This window comes from Pipra filicauda, unplaced genomic scaffold (genome assembly GCF_003945595.2).
Source record: "Pipra filicauda isolate LSUMZ 115617 unplaced genomic scaffold, ASM394559v2 scaffold7_size6619720_pilon, whole genome shotgun sequence".
Classification (NCBI taxonomy): Eukaryota; Metazoa; Chordata; class Aves; order Passeriformes; family Pipridae; genus Pipra; species Pipra filicauda.
The window spans coordinates 222,269-242,548 of NW_024104976.1; the positions used below are offsets into that span (position 1 = coordinate 222,269).

Here is a 20,280-nt window from a genome sequence, read left to right on the forward strand (position 1 = left end):
TGCAAGGGTTTGGAGTGGGCTATTCCTCCAAGAATGCAAGAGATCATTCCTGTAAATCAACATGTATGACAATGATAAAAGGCTCTTGAACATTCACACTGCCTGTTTGTAGGAACTTTTGGAGTGCATAGAAATATTAGTATTCTTTTCTTATTCACACTCTTGTTTGTCTGATCATTCACATGATGCTTTGTCAGCATTCACAACAAAGTCCTCATCCTCCTACTCTGCAAATAGACATATTTTTGGGTCCCATCTATTAGACAAACGTATTAGCATAAAGTGCTATTAAGTTCAGTCTTCTGAAGTCAGTGGTTTATTACTTTTTATTCAAGGAAAGGAGAACAGGAAAAATCTTCTTACATCATTGCAAAAGTTTTTCTGCTTCTAGACTTAGTGACATTTTAAGACATGCGAGCTCTATTTTATTCACAAACAGCAATACTTACTTCCTTGGCAATGACAGGAAATAAAGTAATTAGATAAATCATTTTTTAAGTCAACACTGGTGTCTCAGCATAACTAAAGTTTGGCTCACGAATATACACAATTCTGAAGCATTTGGAAATCTACAGTCCCATGTGAAAATATTAATTTATATTTAAATTGCTAACTGCTTACCCATCCTAACCATATTAATATTAACAGTGTGACATGAACTCTCTGCTGAATTTGAGATGTAGGTCAGTTATACATGGAGTTGCCAAACTATAGTCGGAAAATATTACTTCATCAAAGAATTAGCCTTGGTACAACGGTGAATAGCAGAGCCACACGTCCTAATATATGTCAGCCTGGCGCCACTATTGTGTGCAGAGCTATTTGCATACATATATTTCTATCACTACCCTGGTTCAGTATCAACACCCTCCTGATCTGCACCTCCCAGCAGCACAAATGTGAGCAGCACTCTGGCTGCTCTGAGGCTGCTCTTTGCACTCAGTTGCAATGTTTGTGATAATCAGCACTTTCACACATCATCTTCACAAAAGGCTGAGCTCAGCTTATTAAATATTTGACGGAATATTGCCGCAGCGAGTTAAATCTTACCCTTTAAACTTAAAAGATAGCAATGATAAGATTCAAAGGAAAATATCTACCTTTCCAACATAAAGGACTGGAAAATGAAATGAAGCAGTGAACTGCTTAATGCACATAAGTTCTGACTAACATTAATGCTCCTCCACAGATGCTGAGCTAGAAAAATATCTGTATGCTCTCACAGCTCAGCACTGTTCTTTGTTTTCTTGCTGCAGCTGCAGACTGATGGCTCTAAAAGGTAAGTTTACTTCACTGTCAGGTTTTAAGTTCTATTAAGCTATGGCTGGAGATTTCATTTTCAGTTTTAACAACAGTCTAGACATATGTGCATCTCAAACAGGGATAAGGAAAGTTCTCTGATGAGCAAGTCAGCTGGCCATGCTTGCTATTGCAGCAAGATAGTCCTGCACTCTGGTGGGCTTTTAAGCTCCACGGTGGAGGCCTAGACCAGTTCATGAAAAGAAAAGCAGTTTTAAAGGAAACTCTGAACATATGTGTGTAAATTGAAGTGACAGGCAGAAAAGAAATAGATCTGGTGTGGGTGACATGCTTAATAAAAAAAGACTAATGATCAATGATTTTCTGCCTTCACTGGTAATTTATTTCAAGATATAAGGTAAACTTCCGATTCCAACATTACAAGGAATGTCAGTGCAGTTCTTTGCTTACCTTTCACTGGACACTCAATCATAATATTTGCTCCAATTCTTGCCACGATTGTATCTCCAACAACTGCTGAGAAACTTCTGGCTTCCAGATTTGTCACATTTAACACAGAGGACAAGATGACAGGAATCTCTTTGAAATTAAAGGGATAATAAATTTTAAAAGCTTTATTTGGCTTATAAATATAGATCCTGTATTTGAATTCATTATGTTTGGAACAGAATTCACTTTGCAAAGCTGCAGCCAGAAAATACAGGTGGGATAGATATGGACAGACTGAACTCACACCTGTTGTGGTTTTAGAGCACTTAGAGCAACAAGACCATCTTATTGATGCCTATTAAATCAGGCAGAGTTTCATGGATTGCCAATAAAATAAACTATTTCACATGGCAGTGGGGATGGTTGCTTATATATTTATATTTATACACACACACACACATATATATATGCATGTATATATATATATATATATATATAAAAGCCCAGTTCTGCAGATGCTACAGTCTTACCTGCACGCAATAGCACTGATGTTTCTGTATCAAACCCAAAGTCATTAACAACCAGGCATCCATATGTGCCGAGTTCCCTTTGGGTAGGATTCCGAATCTGCACTTTTCCAATGGTGTCCAGGATCACTCTGCAGAATAGTCAAGGAAATACAGGGGTTACTACCCTGGGTCAAACCCTGCTGAGTGTTCTTGCAAGACTTACAGATACAGCAGCAAAAGTCCTTTTTAGGAGTTTACTGTTCTAGAGCAGGACACACAGTAACAGATCTGCCTCCTCTTTGGTGACAGACGGGAGATGCTCAGGGATACACACATGGAAGATTCTTCAGATCTCCTTCTTCTACAAAGCTGTGTCCCAGTTGCAGGTCTTGAAAGGACAGAGGGTTTGCTACTACAAACCAGGATCCCTTGGGAACAACAGCATGAATAAATCAGAATACCACAATTAAAAGTATTGGGCTTGGCAAGAAATCGATCTCTCCACAGCAAGCTTGGTTTTCAGCAGGATTGGGACATTCGAAGGTATGTGGTCCAACTTCAGATTACTGTGGGGTTGGGATTGTTGGGGCTTTTTTAATACCCTCATTAAAGCTAAAATATTCCACCAAAACCTCACAGGTGTCTTGAATACCTGGCCTGCCCTCTGAGGGGTAAAATATTAGAGAGAGCATCACAAGCTGGGAAAGAGTCTGAAAATAAAAATATTTCTCCCTTGTTACCTTTCTAAGTGCTAAAGTTCATGACTTACCCTACACGCACTGAATCCAAAAAACCCTGCAGATCTGGTATTTTCCCTCACTGAGTACACTTACAAAATAGATCCACAAAAAATAAAATTAAAAATACTTGCATCTCAGAAAAACAAACCCCCTCGTGCATGGCTCAAGTACATCACTCTTTACAAACCTGAAACATAAACAGCCATTTACCTCCTCGCACTCTTTTTCAGATGCAACACTATTAATGTCACTGGCTTTTGACTCCACGCACATATATGTGGATTTGTGTACAAGAAATCTTACTGGCAAAAAAGTAGGAAATAAACCTACTTTGCTAATATATGCCTTAAGTGAAAGAATATCAGTCTGAGCTAAAATTAGGAAGCAAACATACTTGTGAATAAACAAAACACCATCATATCCAAAAAAATCAAAGGATCATTTGCAATAAATTAATGGAAAATTATGTGTATTTCATAAAATAAATATAACTGGTGGGAGCTACATGGTTCCAAAAACATTTTCACTTTTTAAAATGGCTTGGGTTTGGTGTCTTTGCTTTAATTGATAGCTCTGCAGAAGTATATTTTTCTTGGCAGTGCATTTAATCAGTTAAGTATGTTGAGAAATATCCAAAAGTGCCTTTATCATTTCAGAATCGTTTTTTCATTACTCAAGAGCTAGCTGTAATTCCAAGAGGCTCACACACGAAGTTAATGTTAATATTATCAGGTGAGACTCTAATTTATCAGCAATGAAGTAGAAGTATTTACTCAGTCTTGAGCAAATATCTGAACTATTACACACTCTTGATGTATTTGTTCTTCAGGTATGGCTCTCAAACGTGATGGTAATATAGGTTCTTTATTGCTCTGTATTTCACTGACCTCAACAGAAACATTTTAAACTATTGAAAAAAAAATCCATAGAAGCTCATTTTTTCTTTTTCAATTGAAGTTATGCAGCTCCAGTTATACCTAAACATTTACTGTGTTGAAGGATGGTGAGGATACCAGGGATATTTTTCTTTCTTAAAATGGTTAGGAGCTAAGACTTATTTTCATCTATACCATGGCAGATATTTTTAATGTGTTCCCACTGTATTTGGTATCTGAACGAATCCAATAGGCTTCCTAATTTGAGGATAAATCTGCCCTTTTTCTGACACAGATGAAATGCTTACAGCAGATCACAAAATAAGGACATCCAAAACACTTCACCTTGTAAAAAAAGTCTATCCTCCCACGTAATATCAGGGAAAGGACAAACACTTGGATGTTAGTAAAGCCAAACAACATGACAGACACTTGAAAGAACAAAAATAAATTACTTTACTAAAAAGATGGAAGGCCCAGTGGTCATGCTTATCTCATTTTTATGAGATATGTTCTAATATTGCACAGCAGGGGGGATTTTCACAGTCAAAAGGGACATAAGTCAGTCAAAAGTAAAAGAGAAGCTATTTACTTACTTCTCAGAGGCTTTTAATGTCTCGCCATCTTTCGTCCAAGTATATTTCACTTCACTAGTACCAGCTGTTTCACACAGTAGATTGACAGTCCCAGTATTCTTGGTCAGAAAAACTGTATTTCCAATTCTTACAGTTACTGTTTTGTTGAGGGAAACTCGAGGAATTTCCTTTTGCCTCATAATAACTGGAACCTTCTGGTCAAACATTAACTTATCAACTGTTTTTGTGCCAAAACGCTCGGATTCGTTTGGCGATTTGCTTGCGAGTTTTGAGGCAAGTTTCTCATCCTGGGCCCCCTTCCACTTCTCGGTAGTTGGTTGTGGAGGCCTAGATAACTCAGCAATCAACTGGTAAATGACCTGGGATGCCAAGTCATCGCTGACTTCTCCCGTTTCAATGAGCTGACTCATGTTGCTTATCAGCTCCTCGAACTGCACGGTGTCCATGCTGTAGGCGCCCTGCAGAACCGCCGCCTCCAGGCGCTTGTTCTTGAACTCACGGGAGCTGAAACCTTCTGCTGAATTACTCCCAAAGCTTTCGAGGGTTCGAAGGAACGGTTGATCGTTTACTTGCCTGTCACCCAGATAGAGCTCGTTCTTCTTACTCCACATCTGCCACATTTTGCTCATTTTATGCCATTTGGCCCCAAAGCTGTTGGCCTCGTTGTGATCTGCATTACTGGTCTCACTGGCATGTTTTCTAAGGGCTGGTGGTTCTATCAGTCTGTTGTCAGTACCAATGAGCTTGAGGACAAAAGTTTCATGCACAGAGCCTGCAATACACCTGTACACGCCGATATCAGTAGCTTCCAGACAGTGTATTTTCAGCGAGCCTGACTTAGTGATGCCAAGTCTTTTGGAGTTTTGTAAGACTTGTCCATCTTTCTCCCAACGGATAAGTGATTTCTGGAACCTTCGTACAGGGCACTTAATTACAACAGATGTTTTTGGAAGTAAGTAGGCTCGGCTCCCTATGGTAAAATTAATGCGCTTCTCTTGTCTTGTTTGAATATAGACTCGATGAATACTGACAATCTGAGGTCCATGGGCAGAAAACTTTCCTGGAAGCTTAGGTTTAATCTCTGCAAGAAAACAAAGTGTTGAAAAGCATCTAATCATTGGCAGTCATGCTTATAAAATCTGCTTTTCACAGAATACTTCACAGAGCTTTTCCTGACTTTGTTCAGGTCAGACTGCAACATGCGGAGCTTTTATCTGAGTCTCAAAAATGCAAAAATATGAACAATACGAAACCATAACATTCCGCTGCTCCAGCCAAGAATTCTATTGCTTCTTTCCCAAGGCTCTTAACAATGAAAGGATACAGGCAACATATACCTATATGAAGGATGTAGATGGTGCACACATATGTAAATGTATATATACGTGTATTATATATTATTCCATATATATGATCCTATTATGGTTTTATTACCTATATACTTCCTATTCCTGCCTCAGAAAGGCTAGGCATGATGGGAATGAAAAAACTGAATAAAAAAAAACGTGAACACATTATCAGTTTCCCCACATTTGAGCACTGTTGAGTACAGAATGACCTAAATGAAACAAAACCTATCCAGAAAGCAAGGTTCCCCTTGACTGTGATTTAAATTGCTGGCTGGCCCTGCTGGTTGTCTGAGTCAAGCCAAACTGATAGCAATGCAGGAGGTGACAGAAACAGTCAATGAAGACACAGTACATGCAGAAGGCAAAGCCGCCCTGTAATCACTGGCTGAGGGTAATTTCTTTGGGTTGAAAGATGAGTCGCTCACAGTGTTGTGCCAAGAAAGGAGGGGGGGAAGCGAGGAAATAGAGAAATAAGGCAAAAATTTGAGAGGTTGAATACAATAATCAAATGGACTGACAAAAGCAGGCAATAACAGCACAAAGCTTCATGCAGGCTGGGTATGGAGACACTGGATATTACAAAGCTCCTCCTCCTCCAGGCACCTGGATGCTGGAAGGTTTCTAGGGAGCTGCCTGGATGAATACCACCAAAAAGCAGCCTTTCCCAGCAGTGCCTGGGTAGGCACACTGGAGACTGCAATGTTTTGGATACCACTGTGCTGACTCACTGCTGGCAAGCATTGTGCCCTGCTTTGATCAGCAGAACTAATCTGACTGAGAGCACTGGGCAGGTAGGGAACAAAGCACTGCAGGAGGAGGTGTGGAGCAAGGGCATGAACTTCTGAGCTCTTCCATGCAAGGTGACATTGGCCAGATAGGAAGAGTCAGGAAACACTGATGCTGGTGCTAGAAAACAACCCAATTGTGTTTGGTGACCCAGCCTTTTGGTATGTGACAGAGAGAAAACTCAGAGCCTGCAGAATGAGCTGATGAGCCAGGAAATGGACACACAGATCAAAACACTTCTCAGCATGTCTACATCTGAAATCAGTACTACTATTCCATTTGGTAGGTACTTAAATATAAAGACAACTACATTGATGACACACAAATGATATTTGAAAAGCTGCATGCCTCTTACATATATATGTGCTTCAAATACATTGTGAAGAAATAGGTGAAAAGCTAAATGCTTCAAGCATTCAATAAGTGTGTACACTGTAGGAACTACACCCTAGAGTACATTCTCATGCTTATAAAACAAAATGGTTATTTTCAATGTTTTGGGTAATGAGTTCAGACCTGTGGGGATATCATGGTTTCAAAATTACACAGCTTTTAAATTGGGATTTGTTATCCAGATACATGGTTCCCTCAACCATTTCACGTGGTACAACAAATAAATTGCTTTAGGCACTCGGTATACAAAAATTATTAAAGTAGCGTCCTGTTTTTAATAATTTATTGGACCCCAAATATTTATTTTCAGGGAAGCATTCCAGTATTAGATCTTCCATTTCCAAAATCCAACTTGCAGACACAGTAAGTGTAACTTTAAACACACAAATTAAAATACTTCAGGCTGTGGTCTGTTTACACTAGTTATTCCAACATGGAATTAAACCCAGTGCATACTTATAAATATGTTAACAAGTCTCATCCATTTCATTTTTTAAAAAAAGACAGACCACTAACTCTCATTAGCAGTTCAACGCTAAAGGGTGTGTTTAGTTTTACTGGTGACTGGTGAGCAAGGCTCAGTGTGAAACAAAGTTCAGAGTTGTGGATGGCAGGCCATACAAGTACATAAGGTCATATGAATGTATGAGGTTACATAAGTGTGCATTCTCTGGATCCTTAGTGTCATCCAATCTTGCAGCTGCTGAGGTAACAGAGGGTGAGAGTAAAGGTAAATCCTGCTTGCTGGAGCCATTGGACCTCATTATCACCTGATACAAATCCATCTGCATCTGTGACCTCCAACAGTCCTGAACAGCTTCAGCTGGGTTTCAGGTCCTGGTGACCTCAGGGCTAGACTGCTGTTATTTCCTATTTCTCAGAGCCCAGAGTCAGGAATGTTTCTACTTAATAAGCACTATTAAGTCAGAAAACAGCTACAATTACCAGTCTCAGGGTAAAAGATTAAGTCTAAAATGACTCAGCACTGTCATGAGACAGTAAAAAAGAAGGCACTCATTAGAGCCACAGAAGCACCATCTCAAGGAGGTACATTCAGAAACCACTCACAAAGGCAAGAACGCCCAACAGCACACCCCCCCACATACCCCACCCCACCCTGCTCCTCACCCAGCCCACATCACTCCGCGTAGAGCTCACTGAGCTCACTGCCTGCCCATCCTAAGGCCATCCTCTGTTCCTGCCTTCTACTCACTCCAACCTCAAGGCAACCTGAACCCACAGCTGCAGGAGGAGGAGATGCCCCTCCTGTATGTTCCTATGAATCCAAAGCCTGCTGCTGCTCCTGCCCTGGCTCCTTCTGCAAGAGCCAAACTGGAGCAATGGGTACAGACATGCCTCACACCTTCCCCTGCCCTCCTGACAGGAGAATTGCCAGGCAAATCTGAGCTGCGAGGGCTCCCTCACTCCAAAGGGTTGTGGACATGGAAGGAGATGACAGTGATTCTCTTCGTGACTTCGATCTGCACCCATCCAGTTTGATGGCTTCCCTCTGCAGTCCACTGTCCTGCTCTCTTGGCACTGTGCTGGAAGCTGACATTGTGACTTTTATATCAGTCTGAGCTAAGCAATTTGCAAATCAGCTACACTGCCATTCAACTATCCACAATTAATTAAATTCAGATAGATATGCAGCTCAAAATATTTTATTAAACCTTATGCCAAGGACATTCCTGAAAGTCCACAGGGCTTTATTTAAAGTGGAGTTTTGAACCTCAGGATTTTGGCATGTTAATCTGAAATGCAGGCCAGGAAAAGAAGTTTCATATTATGTATGAATCAGTAATTATTCTATTTCTTATTTTGTTTTGTGAATAATGTTTAAAGCAAAGCTTCAAAATGCATAAAGTAGCTATTTCTTGACAGCACTATGAGTTGGGTCAAAACATATCTATCTGATCTGTGATCAAAATCAGGCCATTGATGAAGGCTTTTGGTTTTCCCCCAACTCAAAAGTAAAAGCTCTGCTTTCTTCCTTTCTTCTCAGCACCCTGCTCCCCAAACCTGCAAACCACTGCTCTCCTTTAAAAAGGAAGAGGAGCACAGGTTCAGACACAAGGAACCTGCATTTAGAACTGTCTGTTCCAAATTAGTGTGTGTAACTGAACATACTCTGTATCAGTGAGGTATTTCCACTGGTGTTACACACATGTAATTAGTGCAACTACCATCAGTATTGTAACCCAACTGTGCCCAAATTGTACAATTTCTATTGACAATCTTTCTGAAAAGGTTCTTATATAGACAGCAACAAAATATTGGATTATTTGAGAAGTTCCTGTACTGTCCTTACTTCCTGCAAAGCTCATGAGACTGGGATTCCAATTTCTACAAGGAAAGATAGAAATTATACTGAAAATCACTGGCACAGAGTTTCAGGTTTTGAATTCCACCATGCTAAGCGAAATGTCCAGTGTAATACAAATGTACAGTGAAAAGACAAGGCAGAACTGGATTCTTATCTTTTCTAATGCCTTTTGTAATTTATAGTAAATTTATGTATTTTTTTTTAGTTGGAATAGAGTAAATGATAAAGGAAAAATCAGATCAAATATGGGTAAATATGAAGGTGAGAGCTATGTACCTTAAAATGTATTCAAAAACTGCTTCTCGAGACAATAACCTATGTTTCTAACTGGTAGAAAAAAAACCATGCTATTACTGGCCTAGTAATTACAACAGTTTGTGCCAGATTAGTAATGTTGTGTAAGTGTAGGCACATGAGTGAATTTACATGTATACAGATTTCTCTTTTTTAAACAGATCATTCCAAATCAGCAAGAAACTAGATAAAGTAACATACTTACTGTTGCAGGCATTCATCTGACAAGACCTTACAAGCAGTGAAGGAGACAGACCACTACACATTGATCCATTTAATGTGACATATTGGCCCTTTGCTGTTAGGTTTTGGCAGGCAAGTTTCCTTCTCTGGATTCCAACACCACAGCTTACTGAGCACTGTGAAAGGAAGGATACAGACAAGCTAAGCTTGGTGTCCCACACCACACATGCTAATTTTAAACTAGCTTGTTTTGTTGTGGGGTTTTTTAATTTTTAGTTCTGAGAGGGAGTGTGCATGCTCTGCTTCATATGAATCCTTGTGTTATATAGTTATTAGACTACTTCCACTTTTCCAGACAATATGAATAAAAAGAGTTTTTCCAGCAAGCAACTCAGGAATTAAAATAACAGACCAGTATTTCTATATGTCCAACCACGGGCAGAACAGAGCAATGAGATCTAGTATGAGAGAAACAATTCAGCAGGTTCTAAAACAGGCTTTGTCAAGTCTCTCAGCCCTCTCTCTGATCTCATACTGCCTTGACCTGTAATTGCAGCTTCTAAATTCACTTTTCTAAATCTTCTTGAATGGGAAGTGGTAGCAAGCTTGCATTAAACGTGAAAGGAGGAGGACACATTCCAGAATAATGCAAAGATTTGCTTTTTGGAAGTTGCCCCATGAAATAATTGATAGGTAAACACTTCTGGTAGAATGAATGCTGTGCTTTACAGTCTGTCCTTCAGCAACTGAAACACCACTCAGGGCAGCGGCTGCGATCAGTCTGATTTGTAGGCATGGATGAACAGCAACTGCATGAACAGTTTAGTGCAGGCACATGTCTTGTGAAACCTTCAGCTGCCCTGTCAATTTATTGCTCCAAACAGCTTATTCACCCAAGCAGAAATCTTTGGGGCTCATGTTGCTGTTGAGGGTTTTGGTTCACCATTGCTGAGGTTTACTCACCTTGGACCATTCTCCAAAGACCAGCTGAGGAGGACAATCAATTTTTGCACATGGTTTACTAGTCGGCAATTTAGGTTCCTGGCAGGTGTCATCAGAGTGTTTCAGGAAACTTCCATCTGTCAACAGCTGCTTACAGTACACGTTGCGGGTCTGAATCCCTCCTCCACAAGTATGTGAACACTGAGAAGAACAAAACATAGCACGTACTCCTGCATGGACATCTGTGCTCACCATCACACTGCCGTGGCATTCAAACACTGCAAGTTTCACCCTCCCCCCTCGAAAAATAACATCTACTTTCAATTAAAAAATCAAGCAGCACAAAAAATTCTTCTGTTAAAATATTTAATACATTAGAGACGATGAGAACTTGAGTTCAAAAATCAAACCTACCACCTAGATGCAAGCAAGTAGTACAAATCTTGAAAAAAACATGCATCTTACACACAGATATGCCTATGTCCCTCACCAGTTAATACATCTGGTGGGAGCTTAGGAAACTGCTCTTGAGACACAAAAAGAAAAAAAAAAAAAAAAAAAAAAAAAAAAAAAGTTACAAGGAAAAAGAAGAAAAAAGTAGGTTATTGTGTTTGTAGAGCATAGAGAGAGAGATGATGTCTGGAGTAACTGATATCCTTCTGAAATCTTAAAAGGGACATCCTGTGACTGCTCATTGGCACAACAGTCAAAAGCAGTACTTTTGACCCTGGGTTAGTTTGTTCTAAGGACATAAGTTGAAACACTTACATACAGAAGGTGGGGAACTACCTTCTGTACTAGAGCTTTTCAAGTCCCTGTCCAGAGAAGCACATTTAACCTTCTTCCGTAACCCAGTCATACCTGCTGCCATTCCTCAACGTGCCAAACAGGCGGACAATCGATCTGGTTACAAGCTTGTAACGAATGAGGCTTTTGGTCTTTGCACTCTTCAGCAGCAACAGCAGATCCTCCGGGCTGCTGGCAGGACACGTCTCGTGTCTGTATCCCAACGCCACAGGTCGCCGAGCAGCGTCTCCAGGGGCCGCTTTGCCACCTGTTCCAACAACACAGCCAAAGGATCACCTTTTAGCAACACACCTCAGACTGGGGAAGGAGCATTCCTGCCCAAACAGGGCCTAGCAAAAAACACAACTGCAGGCACAGTTATTGATCTATGGCTAAAACACCCCTTTCGTTTGGCTGAAACACAGGATTATAAATTGGATTTAAAAACTTGCAGGTAACAAGCAAATGCAGAAGTTATTAACTAATAAAGAGTAATTTTCAGACAAATTCTGACATTTCCTTTCAGAGTGCTCCTCTAAAAAAGCAGCCTGTTGGCAACCTGCTGACGTTTACATTTATAAATGTAAATATGTAAATAGATCTTTCTTACATTTGCAAAACTTCCTTTAAATGTGTATATGTTTTCTATAAAACATCCTGTTCCTGTTAACTTCTTGCCTACATTTAGCAAGAGCAGGTTTCTGCAAACACATAGAACAATATGCAAAGGATCAGGGATGTCAGAGATCAAAAGTGGGTAAATTAGGCAGCGCACGTCAAAATTTCACATATGGCCCCTTCAAGTGACCAAATGATCTAGAGGTTTTCTTGAATTTGGAATGGGTTTCTTCTTTCCCCAGAATCACCAAATAAACATAAGAAGCCATAAGAACTTTGTGGGGCTACTAAAGAAGCATTAAATGAAGGTACATTTTAATCCTGAATTATTTTTTTCATCATTTGGTAAGGATAGAAAGTAAATATTCTGTTTCTTCATGAAATATACTCAAAATTTGCTTTCTACTACTAGAAGAGTTAAGGCTCTTTCTCCAACTATGGCAAATATTCAACACGGAAGAGATTTATTTCAGAAAACGTCCCCTATTTTATTAGTGGGACGTGAAGAGTGGAAAAGGAGTGAACAAGACCAAAAAAACACCCCAATCCCAAAACCTTGTTTAAAACAGAAGTAGTGAAATTTCATCCCAAAGCATGACCACAGTTCTGCAATCTGAACCTTTTCTGAGAAAGCCAATGTTTATGTAAGTCATATTAACCACTTCTTTGCCACGACATGGTTTCATTATTACAGTGTACCTCGGAGGGCAAAGCTTCGTGTTGCAAGTACGAGTCATTGGTGGTGGTCTCTTGGAATTGTCACACAAGGTTTCGTTGACACCTTGTTTTGTCTCTACGTGAAGACACATTGCAATGGCTTCCTGTGTTCCTGAATTCAAAAGGAAAACGCTCGTGAAACAGTGAAGGTGGAAGAGATTCCTGTAAAGCTTACTCTTGAATAATACTCAGTAAAAAAGCTCGGAACACTGAACTAGATAGAAGGCTTAAAAGTAACATCTCAAAAAGGAAGACAGAGAGAAGGTTTACATATTTAATGCTCAAAAGATATTTGTGAATTATATCTTGAACTTTACTTCTGTGATATTTAAAAGGCTTGATTTGACATTCTATCTCTCTGAAAAAACAACAGAAAATAGATTTGTCTGTCAAGACACTATCAGAGGCTACATCTGCTGGTTCTGTAATGATCCTAAGCCAACTACTACTTTCACTGCCAAAATCAGGGTAGAAGTGATTCCTTCTCACTTAACTTGCCTTTAAGCTAAAGATCTGCAAAACTGTTATTAAAAACTGCAGAAAACCTGCAAAACTCTAGTCAGGAGAAAGGTTCTATGTTTAGTCAGCCATTCTCACAGTGGCCAAGAGATGCAACAGTTTTGCTGAAGGCAGCAAATCTGACCCAGCCTAGAGCTTTCCTCACTCGTGACCGTTCTTGGCACCTTCTGATCTGCAGCTACCTGGATCTTATTACTGAAGCATGAAAGATTACTAATACTCGAATTTCTATGAGTCAAAATGAAATGTAATCTAAGTTTCCTTTAGAACAAGTCAGCTTAGTGAATACACATTTTGTGAACTACTTCTATTTTAAACCTACGTAATTATCCAATTTTCTATATCGTATTTTTTTAGTATGAAAACCTTGCTCAATTTCAAAGCTCACTCACATGCACATGAAATACAAGATGGTTGTGATGTGCCTGAGGGATTCTGTGTATCTGGAATGTTCTATATAAGCAATGCTAATGATCATAACCTTATAGAACAAAAAAAGCACTGAAATAATAAAATATACCTATTTTGTTGTTTCCAGGTAAAAAGAGTTACAGTTTCAGAGAATTTAAATCCATTTCATTCTTATCTTTCACTTATCTCCAGTGATTTTGTAAGGAACTTATTTTCAGCAGCAGGTTATATTTCTTTTCTTATGACCAATTCCTAAGGTTTCAAAGAGAGCTGCATTTTTAACTGGAAACCTTCACTAACCACTTCATAGTATCGCCTATGACATTACCTCAAAACAACACCACAAAAGCTGCTACAACTATTCCTGATTCTGTGTCAAATATGCACAATGAGCAGTTTCTTGTCACCGCTGACCATCAGCCATTCTGATCCCAGTGGGCTCCATGAAATACCCCACACTCAAAGTTCTGCCTCCATGCCAATGGCCCATATTTCTTTCCTGTACATGAGCACTGTCATTATTTTCATAAACCAAAGCTGTTCCTTCTGTCTATAAATAATTCTGACTTAGTCCAGTGTATCAGTCAGCCCAGGCCACAGTCCCTCCCTGCAAAACTTGAGCCAGTCCAGCTACTTTAGACACTTCAGCAGGGGTAAACCAGCAGTGATTTTCAGAATAACATGGATTCCAATTTCTTTCAGGCTCTCTGGTACACCTCGAGATCCCCTCTGGGACTCATTTTCAGTTCAGAAAGACCTTGTTATATAAATGTTTTGACTACATCTACAAAGTGATGAATTTTTATAGAACAAAAGACCTGACCTTAAATATGATTGACAACCCATTCAGTTCTCTTGTATCAAAGTATTGATAATTACATTTAAGTAGAACACACAAACTGTGGAAAAACTATTTTACTAGTGAGGCTGAGAATAAATACTTAACCACAAATACCATGACCATAATGCAGACATGAAAATGCCCAAAGGTGACAAACCAATAAACATAATTTTTTTTCTATTGCACATTGACAACGAGGAGAATCAAATATTTTCTGTCCAGTCAATCCCCATGTGTTTGTTTAAACAGGAGCAGTTTCCCTTTCCCCTTACACAGGAAATGCAAATTCAACTGCCTACAGGAGGGAAGTAAGAATTTAGAAACTGTGTTCCAGTAGAAACAGAATGGAACTACCTGAAGAGCAATCAAGACCATGTCAAGCATCCATATAATCTCTATTTTAGGTCAAAATCTACCCTATGTGACCAACCTTCAGCTTTGCTGACCTCACTGTGATCCTGTGGGAAAACTGCACTCTAAGGTGGTGCTGCTGCTCTGGAACAGGTTGTAATAGGTAGTGTCTTCTTAATATCTCACACAAAGGAGGGGAAAGAAGCAAGATTCCTTTCAGACCATCTAAACTGGCAATAATCCCAAGGGAACTTTTTATCTTGGTGTTATATAAGCTAAATTGGCCAGCCAAATGAACAAAAGGCACGTCATACCAGCTGATGGGCTTTCACTGCAAATTGCCACCTGGAGTTCATTAAGCCATTCCTGCCTTGTAGCACGACCTGCACAGCTTTAATTGTATTACGAGAAGGAAATGTTGATACGTGGTGTGTATTTCATTTGAGTCAAGCAGAGAGCACAAATTGCAGTAGCAATTCTTCCCCACAGCGGCCCAATTGAAAGAAAACTTACACCTTGTTTTGATGCTGAAAGTACAAAAGAGATACTAAAGAGTTGTTAAATACCTGCCGAACACTCCCTTCCTGTTGCTTAGTTCTCAGTTCGAGAGCTTTATTCAATAAATAGCTGCACTTATTTCATGTTAATTTGCTTGAATGTCTTCAAAATTAATCAGATTTCTCACCCCAAACTATAATTTTCCATTAGTTGGGAACTTCAATCACTGATAAATTTCTTACTCTACATCAATTGGAAAGCGGAAAAATCTATTATTCAAACAAGCAAAGTTTTATATGTATGACTTTCTTGGCTTATAATATAAACACAGTAGATAATTTAACTAAAACATTATGTATGCAGCAGGGAGTATTAAGTATTTTTACAGTAATCTGATGCATTATTGTAGTAATTACCCTACTATTCCGTGAAATAGAATATTTTCTATTTTAACCCAGCATTCAAACCACATACATTTACATTCTTTTACAATCTTTTCTGTGTATTGAAATACACAGTGCACGGAGCTGTGTTAAGAGATCAAAATGCTTGAAAAAAGCCCAGAATTTTTGTTTCTGCCTCTTTTAGAGTACAAAGAAAATAGGGGTTGAAAGTTGCTGTGCAAAAGGTAAGAGGGTGGGTCTATTCTCTATGCCTGGAAGAGGAAGGACAGATAGTTTCAGTTTGGTGGCTGCTTAATAATATGTACTAACAGCTGAAGAAATGCCAATCCCTGAGCCTCTCTGGAAATCTGTTTTAAACTTCTGTAAAAGAGTAAACAGGATCTGCCATTAATGAAACCAGTGATAGGAGTACCAGTTATCAAACTGACTACAACACAAATTGAGAGCAAATGCTCTCAGCTTTATATGTGAGTCTCAGAAAGGTCACTGTTTTTCTTAGAGCCCTTAAATTTGGCTAGAACCCATTAATTTTCTAAGAATCTCAGGTTTCTCATAAATAAAGTGGTAAACTTTTAGCCCTTATGGTCCAGACAAAAACCCAAAAGCACAACTTGACTGCACCCTAAAGTTTCCAAAGCCACAGACTAAAGAGGAAATAATAGGAAGTGCCTATGTTATTTATTATTTAATCTCATTATTTTTAGGCCAGTGTAATTACTTAAGGGGGCTCAAATCATAATTTCTAAAGCATATAGAGTATAAATAATAATAATTGCTTTTAACAACCAAAATCCGCCTTTTGCAACTGAAGGCATATTTAAACAAGAAAACGTTCAGTGATTTTTTTAAAATGGAAAACATCCCTTTGAAATACTATTGAGTAGTTAAATGATTGACAAAACTAAATAAATACTATACAATACAACAAAAACATTTCAGGAGTACTCTTTATTCTGATAACAATTCTCTACTGAAAATATGAGAAATAAAACTTATGTTGGAGGCTCTCGCACTAGGGCCAAAGTTATACAGATTTAAAAGAAAACAAAAACAAAACTGAAGAAACCCCTGAAAACATTCCAGAAAAATAAAGGCAAATCCTGAGATCCCCAAGCACACAGTTGGCTTACTTTCAGTTTGGGATTTCTTCAGGCACTGAAGGAAAAACAGATCTTTAGCTTTCAGGATGGTTACAGAGCTTCCTATGAATATTTAAGGTGATATCTGCCTTATGACAAACAGGATCCAGCAACTTCCATTTGCACTCATGAAAAGACTGATGAAAGAAGCATTAATTATGGTAACAGCCATAACACAACAGCTGTTCTGGGAAGCTGCAAGTTGTATGGCACTCCAAGTGCTGTGCACACACGTTTGGTGAAGAAAGCACAAAAATGACCCAAGACTCATGTTACTACTGCTCTGGAACTGGAAAGATGATGTTTGATATTGCCTTGCAGATTGCTCTGTAACTCTAATAGCTGAAAAACCCCAGTGTTTCCATCTGCAGTTTTTCGTCTGCTTTGCAGAGACCAGAGAAGACTTTGAATTACAAGTCTAGTCTGTACGAGGATTAAAAAAAAAGGTGCAAGTGACAAGCTCTGAAACAGAGATTCGGACCTTGCTCAAATAGTGGCTATAAAGCTTCCAGCCTACATAGACCCTGCAGACTTTTCCCTCATTCAGGGAGAGTTAAGCACCAAGAAACGGGGGTAGGGAGTTCTGAGGATACAGAAATCCACAGGAATTTATTTTAATAGCCACTGCTAGATATGTACATACTAGAGAAAAAGTACCTAATATAATTTACATTACACTGGGATATTCCAAACTCAGACAACATTTATTTCTTGTAACGAAAGAGTTCATCTAATTGAAATGAAATTTGAACATAAAACTTAGCAGAAATGGATCAGCTACTTTGAACTACACAATGGAAAAATAGTAGACAGTGAGATCATTAGTTAGTACATTGCAATAAGTTGGAAACAGAAGAGATGTCTGGTTCCCCTAAAACTATTTATCGGCAGGTAATTTTTGGTCTGTTTGAAAGCCTTTGCCAAGGCAGCCAGAAGACCAGAACTGATAGAAGGAAAAAATCACTGATACCTAACTAGCATAGCAGCAGAGGGGCTGCTGAAGCTGTTCATTGATAAAACACCCTGACAACTTCCCACATTTCCCTGGAGCATCACATAAGGAAAATGTCTAGACACAGTACCAATGATACCACAGAAGTCTTAAGAACACAAACAGATATTGTCTTTCAAACTTCTTCAAGTGGGAAATTTCTACTGCATATCAAACAAATGGTTTGGATCACTATGAACACCTACAGGACAATTCTAGGTCAGAGAATCTACCAAATTCATGAAAGGGTCAGAAGTCAACATGAGATTCTGCTCATCAGTAATTCTGAAGTTCCCTCAGATGAAACTACTATATTCAGTACAGGCTCCTTAAATTACTATCAGCTTGCACACCAAGGGCAAGTGGATGCTTTATGCGTGGACAAACACCCATGAAGATGCAGGCACTGTAAACATGCACATGTGCAACAGCAGTAAAAGACTAGAGATTATTTCAATCTAGCTATCTGATGATGTCCTCAAACTTGAAAAACTTCGGAGTTTTAGAACACCTCCTTATTTCCAAAAACATTTCTCTCTTTAAAAAAAGAAACAGAGACAGTCACAATAGCTGTCACTTCCATCTCCTGTTTATACTCACTTAATTGGACTACAGTCTCTCCTCCCTTGCCAGTCATAATGCCCACTGCAGGTAGTGCAGGGGATGGGATGTTTCAGCTTTTATCATCACATGTGCTGTTACTCCTATGGATCAACCCCCTCAGTAAACAGCAGTAGTAACTGATAAAGGAGGCACTATCCATCACTTACCATCCTGCTGATCCCATTCTGGGGCATCCCTCCCAGCTTCTGTCTTCCAGGTTTGAACTGGTGAACAGCACAAAAGAGGTTGCTGTCTGTGAGCTCTATCTAGCTCTCTGCTTCCAATTGTTTCTGTTTTCCCCTTTTCTACATTTTTTATTTCTTCTATGGGTACAACTGTCTTCACTTCCCACTGATGTCAGCAGTCCTGTCATCTATAGGTGTGTTCACAATTCCACTGCCTCCACTTAACACTTCATAACTCACTTGTGTTTGGTCCCAAAGCACAGTATGTAGTAGCAACCTTGTCTAGTAACATGTACTTAGGACGACAAGGAGATTCGATTACATCCAAAAAGGAATGTGCCTAACTACTTGCAGACAGATGTATGGCACAGAGTTCCTGTGGAGGGATAGACAGCACCAAGACCAAAACTAACTCCTGTTTGATCTTCGTGCTCCTAAGGCTGAAAGTGAGTCTCCCTAATTAAAACTTTGTATTCCTACTTTACTGCAGAAAATGGCAGCATTTCAGAAGATAAAGAATAAACGTGGGAATTTTAGCTCTGTAATCATACACTTTCAGTTCCTAGGAAAAGATAGGTCATCTAAAATATTCCCAGCACTGATGCATCAAACTTGCTGGTACCACTGACTACCTGGCAGAGGCTCCTGCAGCAGCAAGACTAAAGCAAGTTGCTTAACCAAATAAAGTCAGTGTTTGATAAATGAAACAAAGTAGTTTGAAATACTCTATGGATAGCCAAGAAATATGTTAAAGCTTGTAGCTGCATGTTTTCCTACAGATCAACGTAGCTACTTTAGGGTAACCCTAACAGAAGACCCAACAGTATCAAACAATGCCAAATTCTTACAACTCAGGATAAATAAATAAATAAAGGTACCTCCAAGGCACGTGGCAGAACAAGGAGTAAACCCAATGTATTCCCAGTCGTAAATCACATTGCCATCTTCAGCATGTGAAAATTCTGGTGTGTAGGGGACAGGATCACTGTCACAGGACACCTGGTGACAGACTCGTTCTGTTGGTGGCTTCTCATCTTCACACTCCTCCTCAGGCAGTTCAACCTCGGTCTGAGTAAACGCGAGAAGAATTCGGCACTTCACGTCCCGCACCTGTACACCACTGCCACACGTGGCACTGCACGGGGACCAGGGCTCAGGAATAAACCTGCAAATAATCACAGTGCAGCAGAAACACTGCCATTTTATTCCACGTCGTTGTGTCTGTGTGTGCACAGCATATTTATACACAGAGCAGACAATACATTATACTATTTGATGCTTAAATAGAATGCAGAGTCAAGTGTCTTCAGTCTTTCACTTGCCTCCCATTCTAAGCCATTTACCAAAATTCGCAAAAAATCTAAGAAAGAATCACAGGAACAGGGAAAAGCTGTGTCCTTTTTTGAGGAAAAAAGGATATCACCTAAGTCTCCTTCTCAGTCTCCTTCAGTGCTAAAAAAGGGAAACTCGTGAAGACAGTTCTGTACAACATAAAATAGCTCCCCAGGTACACAGACTTGGGCATATGCCAAAAG

General features: G+C 39.4%; 1 protein-coding gene across 4 annotated transcripts in view; it reads right to left on the reverse strand.

Moving 5' to 3' along the window:
* Positions 1-20,280, reverse strand: part of ADAMTSL3 (ADAMTS like 3) — a 174,606-nt gene that overhangs the window by 22,274 nt on the left and 132,052 nt on the right. For 3 of the 4 annotated variants that reach the window (XM_039390045.1, XM_039390046.1, XM_039390044.1), the window contains exons 16-24: positions 19,624-19,910; positions 18,728-18,784; positions 12,786-12,915; positions 11,544-11,736; positions 10,704-10,883; positions 9,763-9,916; positions 4,410-5,490; positions 2,220-2,347; positions 1,711-1,839 (exon numbers count right to left, since the gene is read on the reverse strand). In XM_039390045.1, the coding sequence (XP_039245979.1) occupies positions 1,711-1,839; positions 2,220-2,347; positions 4,410-5,490; positions 9,763-9,916; positions 10,704-10,883; positions 11,544-11,736; positions 12,786-12,915; positions 18,728-18,784; positions 19,624-19,910 (2,339 nt within the window). The remainder of the gene's footprint in view (positions 1-1,710; positions 1,840-2,219; positions 2,348-4,409; positions 5,491-9,762; positions 9,917-10,703; positions 10,884-11,543; positions 11,737-12,785; positions 12,916-18,727; positions 18,785-19,623; positions 19,911-20,280) is intronic. The other variant, XM_027715774.2, reaches the window with a different exon arrangement.